This window comes from Magallana gigas, chromosome 10 (genome assembly GCF_963853765.1).
Source record: "Magallana gigas chromosome 10, xbMagGiga1.1, whole genome shotgun sequence".
NCBI classification, from domain to species: Eukaryota; Metazoa; Mollusca; class Bivalvia; order Ostreida; family Ostreidae; genus Magallana; species Magallana gigas.
The window spans coordinates 25052326-25077467 of NC_088862.1; the positions used below are offsets into that span (position 1 = coordinate 25052326).

The following is a 25142-nucleotide window of genomic DNA, read 5'->3' on the forward strand; positions in this document are numbered from 1 at the left end:
TTTTTGGTAATTTAGAAGGCTAGCAAAGGCTCTGTAGTTCACAGGATTTTTCCAATATGCATGATGTATTAATATACTCAGAACATTAGTTTACTCCACTTGTTCTTCCATGGATTCTGGATTATTTAAGTAATATTTTGCCGAATAGCTAGACAGATATAAGTCTTGAGTTACTATTAGCATATTCACAATACAATTGTAATCGGAACATGAGATGGAAGCAATTACAGTATAAGTTTTAAGGAGGCTGTAGACCCATTTGTCCATGGAAATTTACAGCTGCAGCACAATTTATCTTTTATTCAGATTATGGCAGATTTGTATATTGGTCTGCTCTAAGTTAATTCATTTAGTAATTTAGAAATTTAGTATAGTAATGACAAATTGAATTTCTAAGGTAATAAAAATATCAGAAATACCCGGTTTGTATTTAATATTTATATACACATATTATAAGATACAAGATATTGTAAGATATAAAATCTGTAGGCTGCTTTTTACATGTATAGTTAAATTTATAATGTTGATTAATCAATTTAAGTTAGTGTCTGACCTATATAGAATTTATTCTCAATGTATAACCTTAGAAACATGCATATGTAATATTATTTATTTTATACACAATTATCATCATTTATGCCCAAATCAAAGGGTAGATTATGCAGTACGAGTAACTTCATTCCTTGATCTTGATCTGGATATTGCTTGTTTATACACATGCATGTACATGTACAATGTATAAGTTGGGTAGCTTAATTTGATTTACATGGTATATATATATATACATATGTGTAAGGTGCATAAGATTTTTTATGAAAAGATTCACCCAAAACTTTTAAAGTTTATGTAACATGTATTTTAAAAGTATATATGGAGGGGTGAGTCTTGGAAGGAATTTGTTATGCTCTGAAAGTTTTGAATTAATGTTCTTTTTTTGTATTAAATAAAGGATTGTTTATATTACAAGCATTTTCTGTTAATATATTGGTAATTTGTTTACCATGATTTTTTCCTGATTTAGTGCTTTTTTTCAATGAATTCTGCATTATTACATAAAAGTATTTTTCTTTGACTACTTTTTATTTTTACATTGTAAGTAATATATATATGCATGTGCTTTCACAAGTTCCTTCTTATTACGTGTATTCAAAATAAAATATTTACATTTTCCAATGTCTTCATTTGTCTGTGAATTAAATTAAACATTATGAATTGATTTTATTATGTATACGTATAGACCAATACATTTCATCAATAACTAATTTGATATGTAATTGTATAATAGCTAAAAGATTATTTAAATATTTTAAATTAAGTAATACCCGGTAATTAAAGAATCGTTCCTTAATATTATAAGGTGATTGAATTTGGACAAGATATGGTCAGGCGTAATCAAATCTTCAATTGAGCCCAACCTTATTTTATCACCTTATCATACACAAAGATTGATTTTTTAATCCCTAAATAATCAAATTGGTTTCAGAAGCTGTTGTGCCAAAAGTATTCATGAAAATTTTCTTCATCAAAATACTTTTGGCAAAACAAACTAAGACACATGTTTTAATTTGCATGTACACTTTAAAAGTTGGAGATCTTCACAGTTTGAATTGAAAATAGTCTTGTGGATATTGATGGCAAAGTAATTATTAATGAAATCTGAAAAATCTTGAAGATGTTATTCATGCATGCAGTTTTATTTTTATTTTCCAAGGGATTGTTAGCTTAGTCTGAAAATGTTTGGATATTCTTTGAAGAATTTATGTTTTTTAAACCCTGACTTGCAGGGGTCAGGAAGAGGACATACAATATACATGATTGTACATTAACTAAAGAAAGAAAACATGCAATTTTTTTATGAAAAATATAATTACAATGGGATAACTTCTTACAACATAAACATCCCCCTCCCTCCCCCCCCCCCCAAAAAAAAAAATCCACAAACTCTATATTTATTATGATACCAGTCCTTAGATGCATCATTAATAGAATTAATGTAATACGGACATTATGATATTCATTAATTAATTTTGTCTTCCAAATTGTGATAAATAGGTCTTAATTTTTCACATTTTGGAAGACAAAATTAAATCCCTAATATTTCGTTTTAAAAATTCTTCTTACAATTTAAATTCTACAAAAATTATTAAAGAGATAATTATTTTAAACTATACACTACTATAATATCGAATAAACTTTGAATGGACTATCAACTATCAGAACTCTTTAGATTTGAAGGTACAAAAAGTCGATAAATTGAAAATATTGTCGTGCTCGCTGATACTAAAACAAGTCCCACGGGGAAAACAAGTCCCACGTAAGTCCCACGTAAGTCCCACGGCAAATGCAGCTATATATCGATACAATAATTATTGATTATGATTAAATATGAAAAAACAATCATTATTCACAAAAAAATATATTTTTTAAAGCTTTTATTACGGAATTATCGACGAAAACCCCATGAAATGAGACCAAGAACGATAACTCTTGATTTGTTTCATTAAGTCTTACGTGAATACGACTATGTAGCTCTACTATTCAAGTAAATATGACGTACTTAGTAATAATTTAAGACCAATATATATTTTAAAATATATTTATACAATAGTTTTGACGGATATTGATATAGGATCGTATACAAGAGCGTAACTTTTTGTTTGTTTGCCGATTCACACGCAGATACGCTGGTTAAGGAATTATTATGAATATTTGGAGGGGTCAGAAAGAAATGAATCATTACTTGGAATTTTAAAATTCAATGATTGGACTTAGTTAAAGCTCTTATTGTTTACTTATAATACTTCGTATTTTAATTCGTTTAAGTTCTACGTGTATACTTATCTCTCTATATTTTTTTTTCAATTGTTGCCATTTCATACCACTTGTCTTAAAATTTCACAGCCTTTCATTTAGTTATTAACTATTAAACTATGATTTTTATCTTCACAGCAACATCGAAAAACACTTAAAGACAATTTTCATTTTTTTTTTATTCAGCATATAAAACAAATTTAATATAAATCTTTTATCTTTAACCAGTCTCACATTGATTTGTCACTGATACGATGAAAACACGATCAAGTCATCATTTAAACTCATCTCTGAACTGTTTACAAGAAATAATTCACAAAGCCTAATTCTAAACATTAAGTCATCTAAACTGTTCACATTTAACCGCCATTCTAATTTGGGCTGCATATTTTCTTGTGGCAGACAGGTTGAGGTGAATTCCATCACTTGTCCAGATGTCCCATGTTGGCCTCATCAGTCCTCGGATACCCCAGAAGTGTACGGATTTGGACTCAGCATAGAACCTTTGCAGGAATATGTTGATCTGGTCCACTCTGGAATTGTAATCTTCGGCGGTTAGTCCTCTTGGATTTGTCCGTTGAAAAAGGCTTCCAACGATTACACGTTTCACGTCACTAAAAGACAGTAAAGAGTCTACCACTCTACGGATTCCCTGAATAACATCGATGTTGGAAAGAGCACTTCCGATGTCATTTTCCCCAATCTGTAGGAAAACTCTCGTTGGATGGAATTTCTCGCAGTCTTGAAATTGTCCACTGTAAAGAATGCGGCGTGTAGTTGCTCCTCGCAAACCAAAGAACTGCACCATGTAGTTCGAAGGCAGATCAAGATCCTTGTTGAACTGTAGCTGTCCGTCCATACGTAGGTCCTCTTCTAGGCGTGCCACAAAGCTGTGTCCAAGAATCGCAATCCTCTCCATTGTACATTAGAGAGAATAATAAAATACTTTCGTTTAGTATGTCTTTAACTTGATGAGCAAGAGCACTGACTGATAAAGTTCACAGACCAATACATCTATTTATACACCAGTAATTATTAATTGAAACTAGGTTCAGTGACAATTAGACGTGGAGCTTGGTGTAATTATTATCATAAGTACGTGTTCACTTTGTCGGATACATCAATTATATATGTCAATTATATGTCTATAAATAATTGGTTTATAAAATGTATACATTAAAAAAATAAATACATTTAATCGTCAAATGTTATTTATAATCAAATGTGCCTTAACCTTCAATACATATCTGAACAATTGGAACATCCTATCTGAGGGAATACTTGCATGTGTCAGACAAATCTGTTAAAGGTATCGGAAATGTTGTTGCACAGAGAGAGAGAGAGAGAGAGAGAGAGAGAGAGAGAGAGAGAGAGAAAGGTGTTTAATTCATTTTATTAAACTGTAAATCCCCCCCCCCCCATTAAATTAATGATAACCTAAACTACGACTAACAGTGATGTATAGTACAAACGTATCACAACCGTTTAAATAAACAACATTTTTTTGTAATGAACTCCAATTATGTTTGTCCTTTTTTAAAGTCTCATTCGATATCGGAAAATTTTCTCTTCTATATTAATTGTGGTTTCAATTTTCAATTTCAATTCTTTATTCGCTCAAGACCAGTTCACTGGTATTTGAGGTTCAAAATCAGTATATACAAATGTACACGAATACAGTCAAGGATCACATGTACAGTAGAAGTAATAATGACAAAAAAGGTTGAAATCACAATACAATAGGTTGTTAAAGTTGGTTTCTGGAAGAAGAGACTTTGAAAATTTTCTTAATAAATATTGACCAGTTTTTTAGTTTTTCTACATTAAAAGTATTCATGAGCTCGTTAAATTTTATAACATTTCCATATCCATGGATAGAGATTCGTATCAACTAAATAATTAATTTGCTCTTTTAATGAATATCACTTGAATTTATCCGCGGGTAATTTATACCCATCAGTTTCAATATTAACATATGATAGCAATATAATTGCAGCATAAATCGTCTAAGGGGCCTATTACATCCCCATAAGTAGCTCTTCTGGTTTTTCACATTTCACCGTAATTATTTCTTATTTACAACAAAGAAAGAACAACCGATGTTTTCATTTTGTATAGTACCATATGCCGATGATAATCCATCACAACATTGAAATCCATGCACTAAAAGTAGTATATTAATTCTAACAAATTCCTTTAATTATGACATTACAAAACTATCATAAATGTTTCAAGTTTCACATTTGTTTTAAATACTTGTTCTTGAATATGCTTCAGTGATATTAGATGGTTTAAGAAGGATATATGAGAAAATTGTTAACTTTAAACATTAAGTGTTGCAAAGATTGTAACTGGTTTACCAATTTATTTTTCGCTTTTAATTTTTTTTTTTTTAAGCAAGTAACACGTTTTTGACAATATGAAAATCTCATTTAGATGAAGGAGATCTCTAGTTAATTTTCGAATTCTTTACGACGATCCATAATGCATAACCCATAGTTGACAGGAAGCCACGTGGGGAAGTAACGCTACCCCCAAATAACAACACAGGGTATCCTAAACTAACAACATGGGGTATCACAAACGCCAACGCCACCCCCAACTTACGACACTGGGTGTCACTAACGCTACCCTCAATTAACAAATGGGTGTCGAATTCCAAATCGGATCCCTCTAGGTATACCTCCAATACACATGTTGTTTCAGAGTATCTTTCTGGAATATTATGAACACTTTAAATATATTAATAAATTGTGCTTCTAAATAGTTTTTTTTTTAAGGATTTACCTTTTTAAAGAGCAGGCCCCAGTTCCAATAGATAAAACATATACTTGAGTGTGGTTTATTGCATTTCATATTGTTAAAAACCACCCAGACAAATGGACTTTGAAATAGTACGCCCTTAGATCATATACACACATTGTTAGAAATATAAACAAATTAATAATAAAATTATGTAATATACACATTGCAATTATACGCTTAATTAGGATCAAAAGACTCATATAGCAAAGATTGCCTGCATATGTATAAGCGCTAAATTTTGTCAAATTTTCACGCCAGTTCATTAAATAAATATAAAACAATTACTCTAACCTTTAAGGAATTATATCCAAGGCTATTATATAGAATTTGAATTATTCAGAACTTTAGTATGTACTTATCCCCGGCAATGCTCTCAATTTATTATTAATGCTCTAAAACTAAGACAATCAAAATTTTCACGTTGACTTTTAAATATGTAATTTATATAACCAGTGACATATAGGTCCGATGGGCTATTGGGAAACAAACCATTTTGTTCCTTTGCTAAAACCAGTACAAGACATACCGTTAATTGACATAAGTGATGAAACAGAATTTCCACCCCTGTCACCTATCACATCTCCTAGAAGACAGAGCATTGAATCAACACCAGCAATCCCCTCTATCTTTCATTCAGTTTTCCACAGCGGTGGACCATTGTTATACACAAAACATTGAGCACTGCAGTACATTTGACTCCCTCCCAAGTCTGAATAATACAGAGTCCCCAAGACAAAGTACTGCTACTGACAAAAACTTTTCCATCAATGAAGACAACTCTCTGCCAAGTATCAACAACTCTGAGTCCCCACAAAAAAGTTCAACACAAATAAATTGTCCATATGATGAAAACCAAGATGCTTCCTTTGAAAGTCCCGAAGATACAGGGTCACAAATGCAAGACTTGTCCTTGACAGACATCAGCTCCCCTTCTATGGATAATGCCAATGATGAAAGTGACGGTGATATGGTATTGGAAGCCCCATTTAGCAACCCTGAAAACAATTCCTTGAATGGCAGATTTATGACAAATGAAGAGATCTTGGAAGTCATAAAGAATGAAACTATTGAAAAGCATGAGAAGATTCCACCTGGTTTAAAGGAAAATGTTTTCTTTGTTTTAAATAAATCTTTGGAAAAGAGAAAGTTTGTAGATGACTGTGGGTCATGGAGGGGAAACTCTATGAAGACAATCGAATACCTGGCAAATCAAGGAGTTTTAGAAAAGTTGTACAAAAAGAAAGGAATTTATTGTCAAAGTGTTAAAAGGACACAAGTTCCATTAGATCCACAACCAGAAACATCTGAAATCTACACAATGAAAAGATACTACACTAAATCTGTCAGATCTCCAAACTACCAAAGAAGAATAACATGGTTTGAGCAAATGCCAGAAGTAGAAAACTCCACGGTGGTGATTGTTGAGTACCTCGGTGAGTGGCAAGGTTCAGCACCTCATGGGAATGCTAAGAGAACAACCCAACCGTACAAAAGAACCACCACTGAACAACAATCGGTGATAAGGGATGGCGTAAAGCATGGCAAGCTCCCAATACAGATCCTGAAAAATGTAAATTCATTAGATCCTGAAAATCCCATCAATATTAAAGTCATTCAAAACGAAAAGTACAGGTATGAAAAAGAGCAGAAACCAAAATTTGCCAGTCAAAAAAACACTGCAGATGATTTTCAAATTCTCATAAATCAACTTCAATCTCTAAATTTTATCAAGGCAATTCATGCAAACAACGATCAAAAACCCCCCAATGTCATTTGTTTTTCGGATGAACAGCTTTTAGAAATGAAAGAATGTGCTACACATGGATCTGTGATAGGCATTGATAGAACGTTTAATTTGGGAGCTTGCTATGTAACAACAATGGTATACACCAATCCAAATTTGTTGAGGAGAGGAAAAACAACCCCACCTGTAATGTTGGGTCCTGTTTTCCTGCATTGGGATGGGGCATATTCCACATATTGTGATTTCTTAGCCAAAATCCGGTCAAGTTTGGGATATGATCTGCCGGAAGAAAAACTCACATTTGGTACAGATGAGGAAATGGCATTGGTGAATGCAATTAAAACCACATTTCCTAAGGCAGGTCATATCCTTTGCACTCGTCACCTTCAGGAAAATGCTATCAGAAACCTAAACAAACACAACATCCCTGAAGCAGCAAAAAACAAACTGATAAATTCAATTTTCTCCCCCTCTGGTCTCCTTTCTTCTAACAGCCTTGTGATGTTCCTGGAAAGAGAACAAGAAATTTTAGAATCATTTGAAGACAGTCCTGCTTTCAAGTATTTGACAGAGAAACTCTTTCCAACAATAAAAGAAAAAGTTTTCACCCCCAGACTTCGAAATCAGAAAATCCCCCTACTGTGGAAAAATAACTTTTGTGAGGCTATGAATAGCAAAATTAAATTGATAGGCAACTGGAAAGTGTCTAAATTACCACAACTAATTGAACGCCTCCAAGAAATTCAAGAAAGTCAGTTGTTGGACACCAGAGGGGCACTCCATGGACGAGGAAATTATGAATTGGCGATTCAGGCAAAGCATTTATTTGTCCCACATGAGGCATGGGTAGGAATGAATGAGGAACAAAGGAAAAAATGGACTCTCAAATTTTTCAAATTCCATCCACAAAGTACCTTGCAAACTTCAACAGATGGTTTCCTCACTATTCCCTCAACATCAAGAATTGCCAAAAAACCTGGCCAAGTAAAAAGAGTCAGGAATGCAAAGACAACTTCATTACCTAACAAAAAACCAAAAATTCCTGTAGGATAATTTTGCCTGGCATACTTTTTGCATGCAAACATCTTTATGTACCTAAAATTACCCGTCACTTTTCTCATTGGTTTTGTACATACATGTATATAATACATAATATGTACATTGTAGTTCTTATTGTCTGGCATTCTTTCTATTCTGCTTGACGGAAATGAAGAAACAATGCTAGGGTGAAAATTCATATGCTCTTTTATGAAATGAATATATAGTTCTTATTGTCTGGCATACTTTCTATTCCTGCTCGACGGAAATGAAGAAACAATGCTAGGGTGGAAATTCATTGGCTTTTTTTGTAATGAAATGTATATAGTTCTTATTGTCTGGCATACTTTCTATTCCGCTCGACGGAAATGAAGAAACAATGCTAGGGTGAAAATTCATTGGCTTTTTTTGTAACGAAATGTATATAGTTCTTATTGTCTGGCATACTTTCTATTCCGCTCGACGGAAATGAAGAAACAATGCTAGGGTGAAAATTCATTGGCTTTTTTTTAATGAAATGTATGCTATAATACAACTTACTTGTGCTTATAAAACATTTATTGTCGTTTCTAAACTTTAAATCATTTGGTACATATAATCATTTGGTTATGATATACCGGTAGGAAATATGATGATATGAGGGAATATATGGAATTGAAGATGTTCATTGTTTCTAATCAGCTAAGCTTAGTGATAAAAAACTGAAATTTCAAACAACCACTACTTACAATTTCTTTATATTTTAACCAAGGGCAATTATTTATTAATTCTTTTTCTTTTCTTTTCTTACTTTTACAATTTTTATTCATTTCATTTTTCTTTTTTTCTTTTTGGTTACAATTTTCCTTTTTTTTTAAAATTAAAATTGACAATTTCATAAAATTAAGTTTGTTTGTTTTTTTTTTTAAATAATTTTTATTCCTCTTATTTTTCTTTCCTTATTTCTTTTACCAGTATTCACCTGGCATACTCTTCATCCTGCACGACAGCTAAAGCTAAAGGAAGAATGTTGGTCTGGCAAAATTAATTTTAGAAAATTATCAATATTAAAAAAAAATAAGGACCCTGTTGTAGAACCACGTCCACGTCGTAGGGTCTGGACACTAAATGTGACGAAGAGTTCTACAAAAGTGATTTAATTACTAAATCAAATATCTAAATGCAGGATAAAAAAAAATGATTTAGAGAAAAAACTTATTATGGTATATTTAACACAAAATTATGAAATATTGCTTATTCATATATAATGATAGTATAACATTTTTTGAATTTATTTACATATAATTTAATTAAAATTTAATAATACAGTTAGAATCCATGTTAGAATCCATGTATTTATAATATACATATTTATTTATATGTAGTTAACTAACATAATAAATATTTGCATTAATTTTACATTGGATTTTTTATTGCTTGTATTAATAATTAGTAAGTTGAGATATTACTTGTTAATAGCAATAAAAAAAATCATACCAACAAACACTACAACCTAATTAATTAATATTTAAAAAAAATATTTAAAAATCATTTAAATCACAGCTACAAGTTTGGTTTAGATATATTATTTATTTTGTGGTTATTGTTAGCTTTAAAAACACATAAAAATCAAATATAATACTTAATGTTGATAATTTTTTTTTATTATTTACATTTTTTTCTGTTACTGTTATAAAAATACTTTTTAATTTACATATACTTTTAAAAATACCTTTTTTCTACTTGAAAATTAATTAGTTTTATATTTTTTACTCTTTTTTTTAATTTTATCAAAACACAATCTATACAAGCATTAACGTATTGTTTACAAAGGCGTAGTCTTGCTAGAGTTATCGGTCCTTGTCATGACCCCCCGATTACACCCAAATTTAGACAAAATCTTTGTTTATTTTTAAAAACTGACACATTCAAACATTAGAAATGATAAAATTCCGTACTTACTTTAATTCATTAAGTTTAAAAACAATTCAAACAACAAACCTACTGTGTAAATCCACGGGAAGTCTTCGTTTACAATGGCGTAGTTTCGCTAGAGTTATCGTTCCTTGGCATGTAAACGGCCAATTTAACCATAAATATAGACCAAAATCATCGTTTCTTTTGAAAAACTGACACATTTGAACTTTTGACATCGATAGAATGCCATATCCATAGCTTTGGTGGTTTTATTACCGGTGGGACTTACGTGGGACTTACGTGGGACTTGTTTTCTCCGTGGGACTTGTTTTAGTATCACCCGTCGTGCTTTCTGCTCGGGAAATTTTTCTTAAATAACTGATAAATATGTCTGCAACCGAGACAGATATCTCTAAAATGAAGGTAAGAATCAAATGTTTTATTTATCTTGTATGCGTTTGTATTGACGATAACAAACGTCTCGAACATCAATCACAATTCGCATCGCGTCTTTACTGAATTGAATTCGAATTACCTCGAACGAGTTTACGATTTCATTTTACAAGACGTACAATTGGAATAAAGAAAAGTAGATAAATTGTTTCTATTCTACTCATCACAATGAATGGAAACGTATGTGTTTAATCTTTTGTTGTCCGGCTTGGTAGAGAAACTTTTTTTTACAGGTTTTTAAAAATGTTTAATAGAGTTATTTTGATTATCATTAAATATAAAGAAACGTGTTATATTTAATATTCCATATAGGTGGCTGAACTGAAGGCTGAGCTAAAGAAGCTTGGTCTTCCAACCACTGGTCAGAAAACAGAACTGATCAGCCGCCTTAAAGAAGCCTTACAGAGCACAGGTAAGACTTATTGTGGAGTTGTTGCAAATCAGTTCCACCCCATAGCTGCAGAACTGTAGCTTTAGGTTCAAATGACCATGGAGCTTCAGCTTCATCAGAGATTTTACTAGGCCCACTAGGCCTAACAGATAAATCAGTTTACATTGCATCAGCTTTCAATATATGGACAAAACTGTATTTTCTTGTTGTCTATCTGATTTCTTGACTGAAAGCTACTGCTTGCATTTCCAAATTTGTGAAATATTTTTATACACATAAACCTAAGCCTTTTTAAAAGTACTGCATAGAAGGTTGTATCTGCAGATTGCTAATTTTAGCTTATTTTAGCCATCAACACCAAATATGAAACTTATACTTCAATGGCAAACAATGTTGAGATCACAAAAAATACTATAGTTTGGAAATGGCTGTCCCCAATATCTTAAAAATATGAAACTTAAACAAATATTACACCCAACAACTCACTGTTGACTTTTGGTCAAAAGAGTATCATTAAGTATGTTATATTTCAGAAATCTAGATTGGAATTTTTTTAATGCACATTACCATTCATCGTTTCAGATGATGATATTGGTGACGATGATGAGGTAGGTTGTAGTCTTCTTACAATAAGTTCTCAGAGCTGCATTTCACAAAAAGAAGAACAGCCAAATTTTGATATGCCTTTTATCTTTAAGCTGCTTATGAATAATTGTACTTAATGCCGATAAAACTTACTTGTTACTTACATGTACTTGTTGTATATATTACATTGAAATGATTTAGAATGAATGGTTTTATAATGTACAAGTGTAAAGGATATGCATTGGGAATTAATTGTTTTATGACTTATGAGACTGAAAAAAATTAAGACTTAATCATGAGGGGTTTTTTGGTTAAATGCTTACCAGTATATTAAGCTGATTCACATGTAGATATTAGAATTTAGACTACTTTTTTTATGTGTTCAATGTTCATGTATCTAATTTGCTTCTCCAACAAATTCCTTTGTAAAAATTGTTTATATAATAATATGTATGTATTGAAGTACTCGGTAACTTTTAAAGGTCTTTATACATTGATGTAACCTTGACCTGAATGTATAAACTAATGTAACCTTTATACATTGATGTAACCTTGGCCTGTATGTATAAACTAAATAAATGTATCCTTCACAATTTATCTGTATTTTAGGGAGACGATGTCCTGCAGGATGACGATGAAATCATCCTTGCAGAAGAACAAGAGACAGTCACAGAAAGGTACATATTGATTGTAGCCATTTTAATCACAGATATTTAATGGGGGGGGGGGGCACCTGAAAATATAGATGACCATGTGTGTATAAAACTAAATTGTCCACTGATTTTAAGCAATATTGTAAGTTGTGTCTTTTTAAGTGTGGAGACATGTTATTTTTGAAAGCTGAAAATGCTCTGATCTGGGGAAATCAAATACCAATTTCATACTTAATACAATGTACCAAATAGGATGATAACCGACTCTCATAATTTCTTAATGATTTGATAAATCAAGTTTTGTATCTTACATGTATTTTTTATTACACAGCAAAACAGAAGCTGAAAAAGAAGCCAAAGAAGAGGTTGAAAACGAGAAGCCAGAGCCCAAAGTCATCTCTACCAAGATGTCAGAGGAAGATGTATGTAGATGTTTAATGATAAATTAAATCAAGGAGAGAGAGAGAGAGAGAGAGAGAGAGAGAGAGAGAGAGAGAGAGAGAGAGAGAGAAAGTGTTGTTGAAGGGACTTTGATAAAGTTATTAGGTTCACTTAAGAGCAATTTGTATACATGTAGATCATTTGAAGTCTTGGATTTTAGCCTTTAAGTTAGTAAAATCCCTGTAAAGTTAAGGCTTCTTATATAGTTACTGTATTTTTGTCAATGTTTGAAAGCTTAGTGTTTCATAATGGCTGAAGACAAGTACATGTACTGAAGAATGTCAATTTCTGAACTTACAGCGATTAAAGAAGAGAGCAGAGAGGTTTGGAGCATTAAATGATGATCTGAAAAAGAAAGCAAGAGCCGAGAGGTCTGTATGATAAGTTCAAACACATTCAATGGTACAATAGATGACATCTGAACAAATTTTGTTATATGCGTGAAAGATAAGCTTATCAACCAATCACAATAATTGTTACAAAATTGGCATTAACATTGTTTAAAAATGGTGACACCATCAGATTCAGAAAAGTGGAACTTGCCATCTGATTAGTTAAATTTCATCTTGATGTCGAATAACATACTCTCTATGGGTGGTTGTCAAATCTTTCTGCGCTTTGCGCCATTATAGTAGAAATCTGTAATCTGATCAGATTGGTAGAAGCAAAACACGTTACACTTCACTGTAAGTGTACAAATTCAGTACACAAAAACCTTAGAGTACTTGTGGATATGTCAATTAATAAGATTTATAAATCTACTTTTTCCTGTTTTGTAGGTTTGGTGGGACTGTGCAGGCTAGCAATGGAAAAATCACATCAGATGTTGTAAGTTACAAGATTACGGTACCATGATTACATTTGAATTTGATTACTTGTAAAACTGTCATTTTGGTTACATGTAATTCAGATTACATTAAGATTTTGTCATTCAAAGCTAAGAATTTTTTTTTAACCCTCAGATTAAAGTTAACCTTAAAAATAAACTCATTTTGACTCGGGTGTTAATGTAAAGATTTATAATTGTCAATTTTGAGGAATTTTTACTAAAAAAGAAAACAGGTACCATATTCTTGTTTGTCAATAATTTTCATAGTAAGATTTTACCAATTCTAAAAAAAAATTAAATTTCTTAATTATTGATAAAATTAGTTACATGTATATTTGATTCTGTTTGTTATAATAGGCCAAAATTAGCACCCATCCTTAAAAAAAATGATTGAAAAACTCGCTTCAGTAATGGTTAGTATTACAGTAGAAGCATATTTTTTATAGGCTACTGATGTTGACAAACTCAAGCAAAGAGCAGAGAGGTTTGGGACCGTGGTAGCTCCAGTTTTGTCCAAGGTTAGAATTATAGTATCTTTTGATCCCCATTCCCACTTCATTTCCTTTCCAATGACTATAGAGACTACCATCAACAGAGTAGTCTTAGATAATGTCTAAGATTTTTGTGGTAACTTTTACTGTGTAACTGTTTTATCATAATTTCTAAATGTTAAGGATAAGGATAAGTTTAATTCTTCTCTGAGCCATGAAGGTAGTGCTTATCCTTGGATTCCGAATCGGACTCTCCCTGAATGGGACACCAGTCCATCACAGGTTGACACTCAGCATTAGCCGGTACCTATTGCAGCTAGCGGTACCGAGACTATGCAAAGTGTCTTGTCTTAGGACACAACGCACAACATTAAGAGTGGCTCAATCCCCAATCTGTGGGGTTACTTTGACTTCTGAATCATGTGCTCATCTATGAGAATATAATAATGTATGTTTTTAGAGTTTCGATAAGCAAAAGCCACCACAGAAAATTCCAGTGACGTGGTAGTGATCAGATGGTACATGCATTTAATTACAGTTGTTTCAGCAATAAGAAATCAGATCATTTTAATGATTTTTTTTCGAAATTGTAATTGACAGGTTGCTACAACAGAGAAGCTGAAAGAGAGAGCGGAGAGGTTCGGCACCGTCGTAGCCCCTGTACTATCTAAGGTAGGCCAGAGGTCAAAAGTTCAATCTAAGGTAGGTCAGAGGTCAAAAGTTCAAATGTCAGAGCATGTGGTTGTTGTATCATACAGAAGCAATTGAAACTCTGATGATCAGAGGTATTGCTTTGAATTTTAAACAACAAATAATTAAATAGATAGAAGACCAGTTAAACTTACAAGAAATGTCAAGGTTGAATTGTGTATATTTTATATGGACATTAATTGACTACAGTTTATTAGATAAAATGATTACATGTTAGGAATTAGCTCATTACCAGTAGCAACATAAGTTTTATGAGCTGGTTTATGCTACACAGACAATGAATTAGTTTATGAAAAAGAGTTTACTTTTCCAAACCAGTTTCAAAATTTTATAAATTTTGGTGGTAGACATTGAATCTATTCCTTAACACTCAATTCTCTAATATTTAATGTAGAAAATTAAGACAAAATTGTCCCGAAAATTACAATTAATTGATAATTTGATAAATTGCATTCATGACATTATATTTTTTGTGGATTATTCACAAAAAATTTATTCTCAATACATTCAGAATAATACAATTCAAATTCATTGGAAAATATGTTTATTACAAGTGAACAAATTTATCAAATCAAAGGGCATCTTGCATAGATATTGAACTGCAGAATATTGTTTTTGTGTAGATTTGATAGGTTGTGATTATGCTTTCAGTCAGCTGAAGAGGAGAGACTACTAAAGAGGAAGGAGCGATTCGGAGCCGGTGTTACCTCAGCAGCATCCACAGACAGTTCAGAGGTAAGTGGATACAATGTGGATAAAAAGTGGATATTAAATGGATGGAAAGTGGATACAATAATGACCTTCTGATGAAAAGTAGTATCAACAAGCACCTCAGCTCAAATGATTTGATTATTTACATTCATATCCTTTTCTAAAAGAGAACATTTTTGGCAGTTTTCCGTTTTCTTGAGTGCTGCAGTTATTTTTAATTTATTTAATACTGTATGTATTGTAGGCAAAGAAAAAGCGAGCAGAAAGGTTCGGATTGACGTAAATGGCATTCACAAGAATCATTGGACCATGCAATGAACTTCGCTTACTTCCTTTCATCTCTTGAATCGCAATGAAGGCTGCTAACATGTTTTCATAGTTATGCAACAGTTATTTCTGTAAAAAAAGAAATCATGTTTTATTTTAAGTATGTAAAATCTTCAAACAGAATGTATGTTAGTTTAGTTGAACCACATATTATGAGTTGAAAAATTCAGTTTTAAAGAATGCTACCCTTTACTCTTAGTTTAATATGAAGAGCATTTCCTCTTAAAGAAATATTCATAATTATTTTATAATTCCAAGAATTTTGTAAAACTAGGGAAAAAAAAGAGAAATACTTGTTTGTGTAATCTTGCAGATTATGAAATTCATGTATGCATGCAATGTGTATGTATGTACAGGTTTACAGCTCATACAGTATGCTATTAGGTTTACAGCTCTTACAGTACAGATTTACAGCTCATACGTACAGGTTTACAGTTCAGACAGTACTCAACAAACAACATGTATAGTTCTGCTGACATCATTATCCCAAATTTTGCAAACCAACTTTTATTTATTTCAAAATTTACCTGAGATAAACTGATTTGCTTTGAATAATTTTTTCTATTTATATGTGATGTTATTTATACATCCATACAGCAAGGATTGGTTGTCATTGAGGCTCTCTTGAACTTTGCAAAAATAAATTCTGGCATGGGAATAAAAGTTGGTGTTCAATATGCAGTCATAAATTATTTTTTTTTAAATTTTCATTCCATGTCTTTAATTGTCATCTTTTTACACTGTTTGCAAATGACAGCAATTCAGAAGAACATATCAAGGTACATGGACTGGTATTTGATAAGTTAATGGATAGCCAGGGACACAACAGTTGAAATTAAACCTGGGTATTTTTGTAACATGCATTTTAACTGCATACTCATACTGTCATGCATATAGTTTATTTTCAAATGTTTTTTGTCCAAAACGAAATCTAGTTTGTAATGAAGCCAAATTTCAATTTTGTTGATGTTCAGTGGTAGATTTTTTTCCCCCAAAGAGTCATTAGATAATGTCAGTGGAGTATACTGATGTCCATACAAAGTCATGTATTTGTGTTTTTTAGCTTAGAAAATCATACTACATATTTTTTCATAGTAAAGTCTTACTTGTGAACATCCATCTATATGTGAATCAATGCTATCTATACCTGTACTATATCAGCTAAAAAAGAAGACATTTGTTGAGTTAATCAAATCACTGAAGAAATAATATTTCACAGATTGGATATAAGATAGATATACGAGGAATGGGGCATGTTCAAATCTAAAAAGGGGTGACAATACAATGTATATCATACATGTATTTTGTTCTTTACAATTTAAAACACTGTTTTGAAATATACAGTATTTCAGAACTATGAAAAAAAATCTTGCAGTGAAAATTGTAATCCAAACTGGATTCCAGCTACCGAATTTACAATCATTAATAGAAGCTTAAACTTATCTGAGTTATGCATCCTTGTAGAGGAAATGTAGAGATGACATGATCTAATTCAGGTTGATTTTTATCATCTATTTTGAAACAAAGAAATGTCTTGTAATGGAGAATGTCCCATTCCTCCTAGATTAATCATATGAATAGAGTAAAATCACAATTTACAAATGGTTCTATATTTTTCATGTTTAATCATGTGTTATACTAGAGATACTTTTTTTTTAATACTCAAGGTTGAGTTAAATAAATTTTAGGTAATAATAGATTTGTGTTTTTGTTTTCATGCTAATTAAGGTGAAATACATGTAAGAGGTGGATGAGGCAGGCATTCCTGTTCAAAACATATTGCTTTTTCAGTAGCGTCAACAGCAAAATGAAGACACTATTGATATACGATGCCGAGTTAATATCATAATGTTATGGATCATTGATGTAAATTATACTGCGTAGACATCGTAAACAATGTTGACGCGATAATCAAATTTGTATTGTTGATATTGCAATGTCGACACAATATTGAGTTTATGTTGTCGACGTTGATTACACAAGTATTCATTTTATATTAGCATCGTCAACATTGTTGACACGATAATCGAATTTATATCGTCGATATCGCAATGTCAAAACGATATCGAGTTTATATCGTCGACGTTGATTATACTAGATTTTTTATCAGCATCGTCAACATTGTCGATGACGTTGGCACGATGTCGAGTTTATATCGTCGACGTTCAGTACACTAGATTTTTTATCAGCATCGTCAACATTGTCGATGACGTTGACACGATGTCGAGTTTATATCGTCCACACTGCGGTGTCGACAGTGTGCTAGTGATACGACATGTGGACTCGACATCGGCCAGCATGGTTTGTAATTAAAACAAGATGGAAGAGATACGATGTCGAATCGATGTCGGAATGTTAACAGGATACTGTGAAATGATTAGATGTCGCGGTGGCTCACTTTTCGTGGAATTCGCTGGGGCCTATTATCATTTAATTAGCATCCTCGACGAATTATTAAATTAGGGTTGTAGAGTCATTTTTCCTCTGGAACGTATAAGAAAATGCACGAAATTGCGACCCCACGAACCTGTGAAATTTAAGCAATCCACGAACATTAACCCCCACGAATTTTAATGATTCCACACTATTAGTACGATGTAGATTCGATATCGGACAACATGGCAATGTTTACGAAGTTGACGATGTAAACGGGACTTGCATAATATATGAGTACCGACAGTATTGGAATATTAAAGAGGTACATTGTACATACAATTTCAATACGTAAACATGTACATGTAAAAAGTTTCATGCGATGTAATCAATAACACTTCAACTTTGCAATAGATGGCTGAAACATCGATAACTGGACATATTACTATGATCCATTTTTTACGCTAATTGGTTGTCTATTTGTGTATCAAAACCTGTCATAAAGCGTTCTCTAATGTCATGTTGAAAATTTTGAATTTACTGGGTGGGTGTAAAAACAAAAATTTACAACATGACACTTTGCATAATCAATTATGGGGAATCAAAATCAGGAAATTGCTGATGCAGGGATGGGGTAACTGTCTCACTTAAAGCTGAACAATATGAAATTGCATCATGCTACCAAACAAAAATATTCTCCGAAAACATGTGCAGTCAGGTTTTTAACCTTTATCGTAGCTTAGATGTTTCCTGGATAAGATGATGAGTTGTTAATTTAGAAATTCTTTATTGCGATGTTTCCGGACAGAAAAAATGTTTTTAAGTAATTTTTATTGAGGTATCTCTCGAAACCTTGAGACCTTTCCATAACAGTTAATCAAGAAAGTTGGATGATCTTTACCATTGTTTAGACCATATTAATCTCTTTGGGGAAAAAGAGCGAAATACAAAGTTGCAGGAAAATATTTGATATTTTTATCTAAAATAATTCGATTTTTTTTCCCTACAAACATGCAGTATAGTTTATAGCTACAAACAATTATATTCTGAAGGATAATTTGTTGACATCCTTATAACCTCCTTAAAGTGCGACTTTCCCCAGTTATAAAAACCTTGAGTTTGATTTAATGTGTACAACAGTGTTCGGAGGTTGCAGAAAGCGAGAGGGGAAATTTATTATAATGTACGCCATGCCACTAATAGACTGAATATAGAAAATAAAAACCGGAAAACCTTGCTTGCCTCGGTATTTGTTTCTTATGTTTATGGGGAAGATGCGCCATATTTAACTAAAACGGATATGATACTTGTATATATCAAAATCGCCACTGAAAATTGCGGTTTTATGGCATCGAATCCAACAGCGAACAGACAGTATGGTTAAAATGAAGGGAGACGGTTGTTTCCCGCACTGCAGTCAACCATCTGATTAAGGAGGCCTGGTGGTCAAAAATTTATTCATCAGGTCTACCTTGATAAAGTTCTTGAGATGATTTCTTTAAGCATAAACTGCTATATTAGCAGGAACAAACAAAGTTTAACTCCTGAATTTGAATTTTTTTCTATTTTAAACAGAGCTCTTCTTGTCAAGAAATTCAAAGAGTTTTGTTTTGTTTTTTTTTAATTTTCTTAAACTTTTAAAAGTTTACAAAATCTTCAAGCAAAATAATCAGCGTATAGATTTATTGTATATAATTCCTCAGTTGTTTATGTATAAATGCTGCATACCGATAAACATGTTTTTCAATCAAATTTACTTCAAAATTTTTTTTTCTAATTAGTTGTCTAGAAAGCAGCATATTATCTTATACCCTGAAATACTAATGTTTATTTTTGTTACATAATTTGATATTGTTTATAAATCTTAAATAAAGTACAGACGACAAAAATATTTAGAGTTAATTCGTCAAATAATGTTTGCATATAGTATACAGGTATACACAAATAGCACTGGTATATAGAGCTAGTCAAATAAAAAATGGTATACAACTTTTTGAAAGTACAAATAAGGCTATATTAGCAATATATAGAGATATAAGCTACTGTACAAACAATACCCCGGTTAACCCAGTAGACAACCTACATGTACATCTACATATAGTCCATCACATAGTCCCCGGATGTAGCACATATACATGGGCAGACCCTGAGTGTCCTGGTCTACTATATACTATATTATGGTTGTTCAGTTTTATTGCTTAAAAATTAAAGTTGTCTTAAATTTGGGGGCTCTACCTAACAGTGGCGTCGGAAACAGAAAGAGGGCCGGGGAGGGGGAGGGGGTGGGGGGGATAGACTTATCAAAAATGTTGACAAGCAAAAACACTTCCCAGTAAAAAAAATTGACTCATTACGAAGTTGCTTAGGATGGACGTTCTTTTTTTTTTTACAGTTCTTTTAAAACACATATAAAAAGGAATAAAAATGAACGAGTATCAGCAGAATTTCCCCCATGTTTTTTGATTCACAGAACTCAAAATATATACAGTCGAATTTTCTCCAGTTCCTTTTATGTATGTGGTTTGATTTTTTCGGTATTTATATCTTTTAGAATCTTTTGTAGTCTTTTTTTGCAAAAACCATAGCTATGATTTTGTACTCAGTATTTGTAAAACTAATTGGACGATAATTTTTTTTTTAAAGAATTCTTTTCTCCTTTCTATAACACTAATGCTATTACAGATTGTCGCTGCGTGTGTGTCATCATTTTTCTTTCATGTATATATCTTTAAGAGCATCGTAAAAATAAGGACCAATTACATTCCAAAAATATTTATAGAATTCACTTGGAAATCCATCATGGCCAGGTGATTTATCATGTTTCATACTATTAAAAGCTTCCGTACATTCTTCAAACGTCGGAAATTTATCCAACAGACATGTATATTTATTATCCTCACTTATGAATGGTACGGTGATTTCCGTTAAGTAATCATCGATTATTTTATTATCAATGTTTTTACGTGCGCATAAGCTCTGGCAAAACTTGAACATTTCCCCGCTTAAATGAATTTGTATTATGAATTATTTCATTGTTTGAAGTCATAAGTTCAGCTATTGCGTTTGATGACTATTGTTGCTTTTCTAAAAAAAAAAAGTGACGTGGTTTTTTTTCTCGCCATTTTCTACCCATTTTGCTTTAGATCTGATATGTGACCCTTTTGATTGTTTATTATAAATAATATCCATGCAATTCTGCATCTAGCTGCTTAAGTTATTTTTTAAAATTAAATTTCTAAGTTTTACTAGTTCCAAAGAGGCAAAAGATGGATATGATCATTCCAGCTTTCATTTAGAACCATTTTAACAAGAGCTTGGACTTTGGGTAGTTGTTTCAAACGGCAATGTGACGTAGGCCTGTCTATTTCATTGTAGGCCACTTAGCCATGACTCTCTGAAATCAACAAGATTTGTCTGGCTTTTGAGGTAAGACTACGCAATCGCTGCATATCTAGCTTGAAATCAGCGTCGTTTTCAACTTGTTTTGACGCAAGAAATAGATAATTACGTTCTACTGAAAGTTCAAAGTCTTTTTAAAATGGTTCTAATTACTGGCACTATGTACTGAACAATGAACATAATTTCTGTTTCTGTATCCGACTTGTGTGAATTGAGTGCTTTATATATGTACATGTATTCCTTTTAAACAAAATACTGTACACAGGGAAATATTTGCTTCTGTTTTATTTTCTCCCCTTTCGCCCTCATTTAAAGCTGGCGAATCCAATTAAGACTTGGCGAAAAGAACAATTGCCAAATAGCTGTGTTTATTAGAAGGAGTATCTATTAACTGATTGTGTCTGATTAAATTGGAAGTGTAGAATGGCGAAAATAACTGGAAACAGTATCGAAAGAAATATAAAATTGTGACATAATTTGTAATGAAATAAAAATAAAAATACCTGTATTAGAAAAAGACGAAGAAAACTATAATATATACTTTCTTATTTTTCATTTCATTTTTGTTCATCCGTATTTTGCTCTCTGCGCATTGAACTTCTTCCTTTTTCAAAAATGAACAAGATATATGTTTCATTTATACACCTTTATTCGATATAACTTTAAGCAAGTCTACAAAATATGCCTTTTCAAGTTTTGTACACGTATAATAAGCAATTGTAACTTCTCGGGCCTTTCCGGCAGGCTCGGATAAACACCTCGAGGTGTTTTTCCGAGCCTGCCGGAAAGGCCCGAGAAGTTGCGATTGGTATAATACGTTGAAGCGGATCGTGGAATAAAATGCTTTCAGCATGATGCATTGTTTGAAAACTGATAGGCCTACATGTATTTCTGAGATTCTACAAGTCTAAAATAATATCAGGCCCTGAGATGCGACGAAAGGAGAGGTCAAAGTTCACGGCTTTTAAAAAAAATGTTCTTGCAGGTATTTTTTTTTACCACTTTCTTCATTTTACTTTTTGACTCTAACATGTTTGACATATCATATTTTCGGGGTTTTTAACTTGTCGAAAATTAATGAATATTTTCATTGATTATCATTTTTCATTGATTTTTTTTTCATTTTTTTTTTCAAAGTTTTTTTCAAAGGAAAATAATAATACGAGGCTATCTGCCTGTTGTGTGAAATGATCGAGAATAATAGCGCTCGGCTAAAATAAAAAAAAATATTTGACTGTTTCGTTAATATAAACAGCATGGCACTGGTTGCAAGCTTGCATACTCGGCGGGATTTTGTTTTCATGATAATATACTTTTTTGTGAATTCGTAACAGGAAATCGTGAACATAAGGCAACTCCGAACAATAGATATTTAATATTATATTACCAGTAGACGATTAATGGAGATATTTCATAACTTTAACTTTGTCACTATCATAACCACAGACAAATAGCAGATCCTGGGAATCAATGCATAAACCAGTGGGACTCTCGGACACAAACTTATTGGGAAAGAAATCAAAATAACGCAGGAAGTGGCCGTTTTCGTCAATAAGGTGTAGCTGACGAGTTATCCAATCAGCAATGACTAAATTGGACAGACTATCTGCAGCGATGCCGTGTGGATCAAATCTACCGCCAACAGATGGATTACCGGTGTAGGTGAACTTGAACCCGCCATCGCTATCAACAACCACAACAGCAGACAATACGATGTCTGTCGCGCAAAAGTCGCCGTTCTTGTTTTCTGTGACGTAATAAGGGTTTGAGTACAATGCTTTTCCTTGCTTGTCGTGAACAATTTCCTTCAGCACCTTGCCTGCCTTGTCAAATATGGCGACCTTACCCGTCTTCGGTTTGTGTAAACCCAGAATGATGTGCCCGGATGCTGTGCATCCGATACCACGAGCTCTCCAATCAGCGGTGCTGAACAAAGTTTTAAATTCGCCATTTTTGGTGAGGATTTTCACGTCATTTTCATTTCTTTCCGTGAATATGATATCATCACCAAGCGTTGCTAGGCGACGCGGCCATCCCGGGGCTAGCGAATTGCCATCCCCTTCATTTTTACGGAAGTCGAACTTGTGAATGTGACGGCTTAGAGTACTACACACGTAAAATTTGCTTTCCCCCCACCGCGCGATATCCAGCATATTGGTATAAGGACACGTGACTATTGATACAACTTCCGGTTCGGACATCAACTTCCGGTTTTTCCATAACTTGTGATAATGGATGAATTGATGAGCTTCTGGTGATTTCTTCTGGAGGTGAATCCCTACACAGCCTTCGCAGAGTCTCACCTCACATGGTTTACAGTAGAACTGGGAGTTTTCTGGGCAAAGTTGGCATTGCACAAAGTGCTGGGCCATTGCATCTGTATTCGTGTAGTTTGTGGCCATTGAGCTAATGTCAATACCTGAAATACAAAAACAGAGCGTCCATAAATCAATTTTAACTAGGAGGCTGGATTTTCAACACGTTAGCCATGTTACCTATAATATACTTTTCATAAAAATTTAGGTACACATGCATGTATGGTTGCTGTTTGCAAGACTTGCATGTTTTTAGTCCATTTTTGTTGTTGTTGTTGTTGGGGAGGTGGGGGGGGGGGGTTACATGCATTTAATTTTACGTAGATTCGATAATTAAAATCTCAAAGGTTCAATGATAATTGTAAAATATAACGGAACTCAAAAAAATTATCATGACGCAGATTTTTTGTATATACTATATTATACGCATAGATATACCAGTCTGCTCATCCGTACCGCAACATCATGTCGAACAAATACTGGATTTATTTCACAAATGTTTTCCATATGTACATGTGTATATGTCATTTAAATTTATACTCTAAAAATTACCAACTATACCATGTAATACAATACTGGCATTTTCATCTTGGGGAAAAAAATTAAAAGCCAGGTGCCTGTGAACTCGTTTACTTTCTTTTTTTCAAAATTACAGGTATATAGCTGTCGCTACTGTTAAACAACGAACGATAAACATTAAACCAATTTGGTGAAGTAAACACAAAAATATACACTGTACACAAGTCTTTGTCCTTGTCACAATTACATTGCACGTGAAATATCAGACAACATTGATGATACATACCTTCTTAATCAATGATGAGATTCTAGCTGTTGTGTGCAATAAATCAGTGCGCATATTTATGAGAAAACGTTGGTGTGTTCTCCGAACGCCTACTCCTCAATTGAAAATAGTAATTGATCAAGGCAATTATGGGGCCCTCTAAGGGGACACAGGTAGACTTTACCTGTATATACTTTAGGACACAGGTAGACTTTACCTGTAAATACTTTGGTTCACAGGTAGACGACATTGTCTTATTTTTAATTTAAAAAAATAAAAAGATGCAATAAATAGTGCTAATGGCTACATGTACCTGACATTATATTAAAAATACCATTTTTATTAACCTAAATGTTTCAGTGAAATAAAATAATAATTAAATATC

General features: G+C 32.6%; 2 protein-coding genes and 1 long non-coding RNA gene across 3 annotated transcripts; 1 reads left to right on the forward strand and 2 right to left on the reverse strand.

Annotated features, from left to right (window-relative positions):
• The first annotated feature begins 2221 nt into the window (after nucleotides 1-2221).
• LOC105335950 (SAP domain-containing ribonucleoprotein) lies at nucleotides 2222-17583 on the forward strand. Its single transcript, XM_034453783.2, has 12 exons — nucleotides 2222-2272; nucleotides 10644-10717; nucleotides 11060-11159; nucleotides 11721-11746; nucleotides 12333-12400; nucleotides 12708-12798; nucleotides 13118-13188; nucleotides 13597-13645; nucleotides 14093-14164; nucleotides 14738-14809; nucleotides 15500-15583; nucleotides 15804-17583. The coding sequence occupies exons 2-12, from the start codon at nucleotides 10682-10684 to the stop codon at nucleotides 15840-15842; spliced, it is 708 nt and encodes a 235-aa protein (XP_034309674.2). The 5' UTR covers nucleotides 2222-2272; nucleotides 10644-10681; the 3' UTR covers nucleotides 15843-17583.
• On the reverse strand, nucleotides 6184-10631 carry LOC136272135 (uncharacterized). The gene is made up of 3 exons (XR_010710072.1): nucleotides 10383-10631; nucleotides 7545-7867; nucleotides 6184-7177 (listed from the first exon to the last, which is right to left on the reverse strand). It is a non-coding gene; the product is annotated as an uncharacterized lncRNA (long non-coding RNA).
• A 5395-nt stretch (nucleotides 17584-22978) lies between the features above and the next one.
• Nucleotides 22979-24884, reverse strand: LOC105335951 (tripartite motif-containing protein 2). Its single transcript, XM_011440094.4, has 2 exons — nucleotides 24779-24884; nucleotides 22979-24077 (listed from the first exon to the last, which is right to left on the reverse strand). Exon 2 carries the CDS (start codon nucleotides 24058-24060, stop codon nucleotides 23056-23058), a length of 1005 nt encoding a protein of 334 aa, XP_011438396.3. The 5' UTR covers nucleotides 24061-24077; nucleotides 24779-24884; the 3' UTR covers nucleotides 22979-23055.
• Nucleotides 24885-25142: the final 258 nt, after the last annotated feature.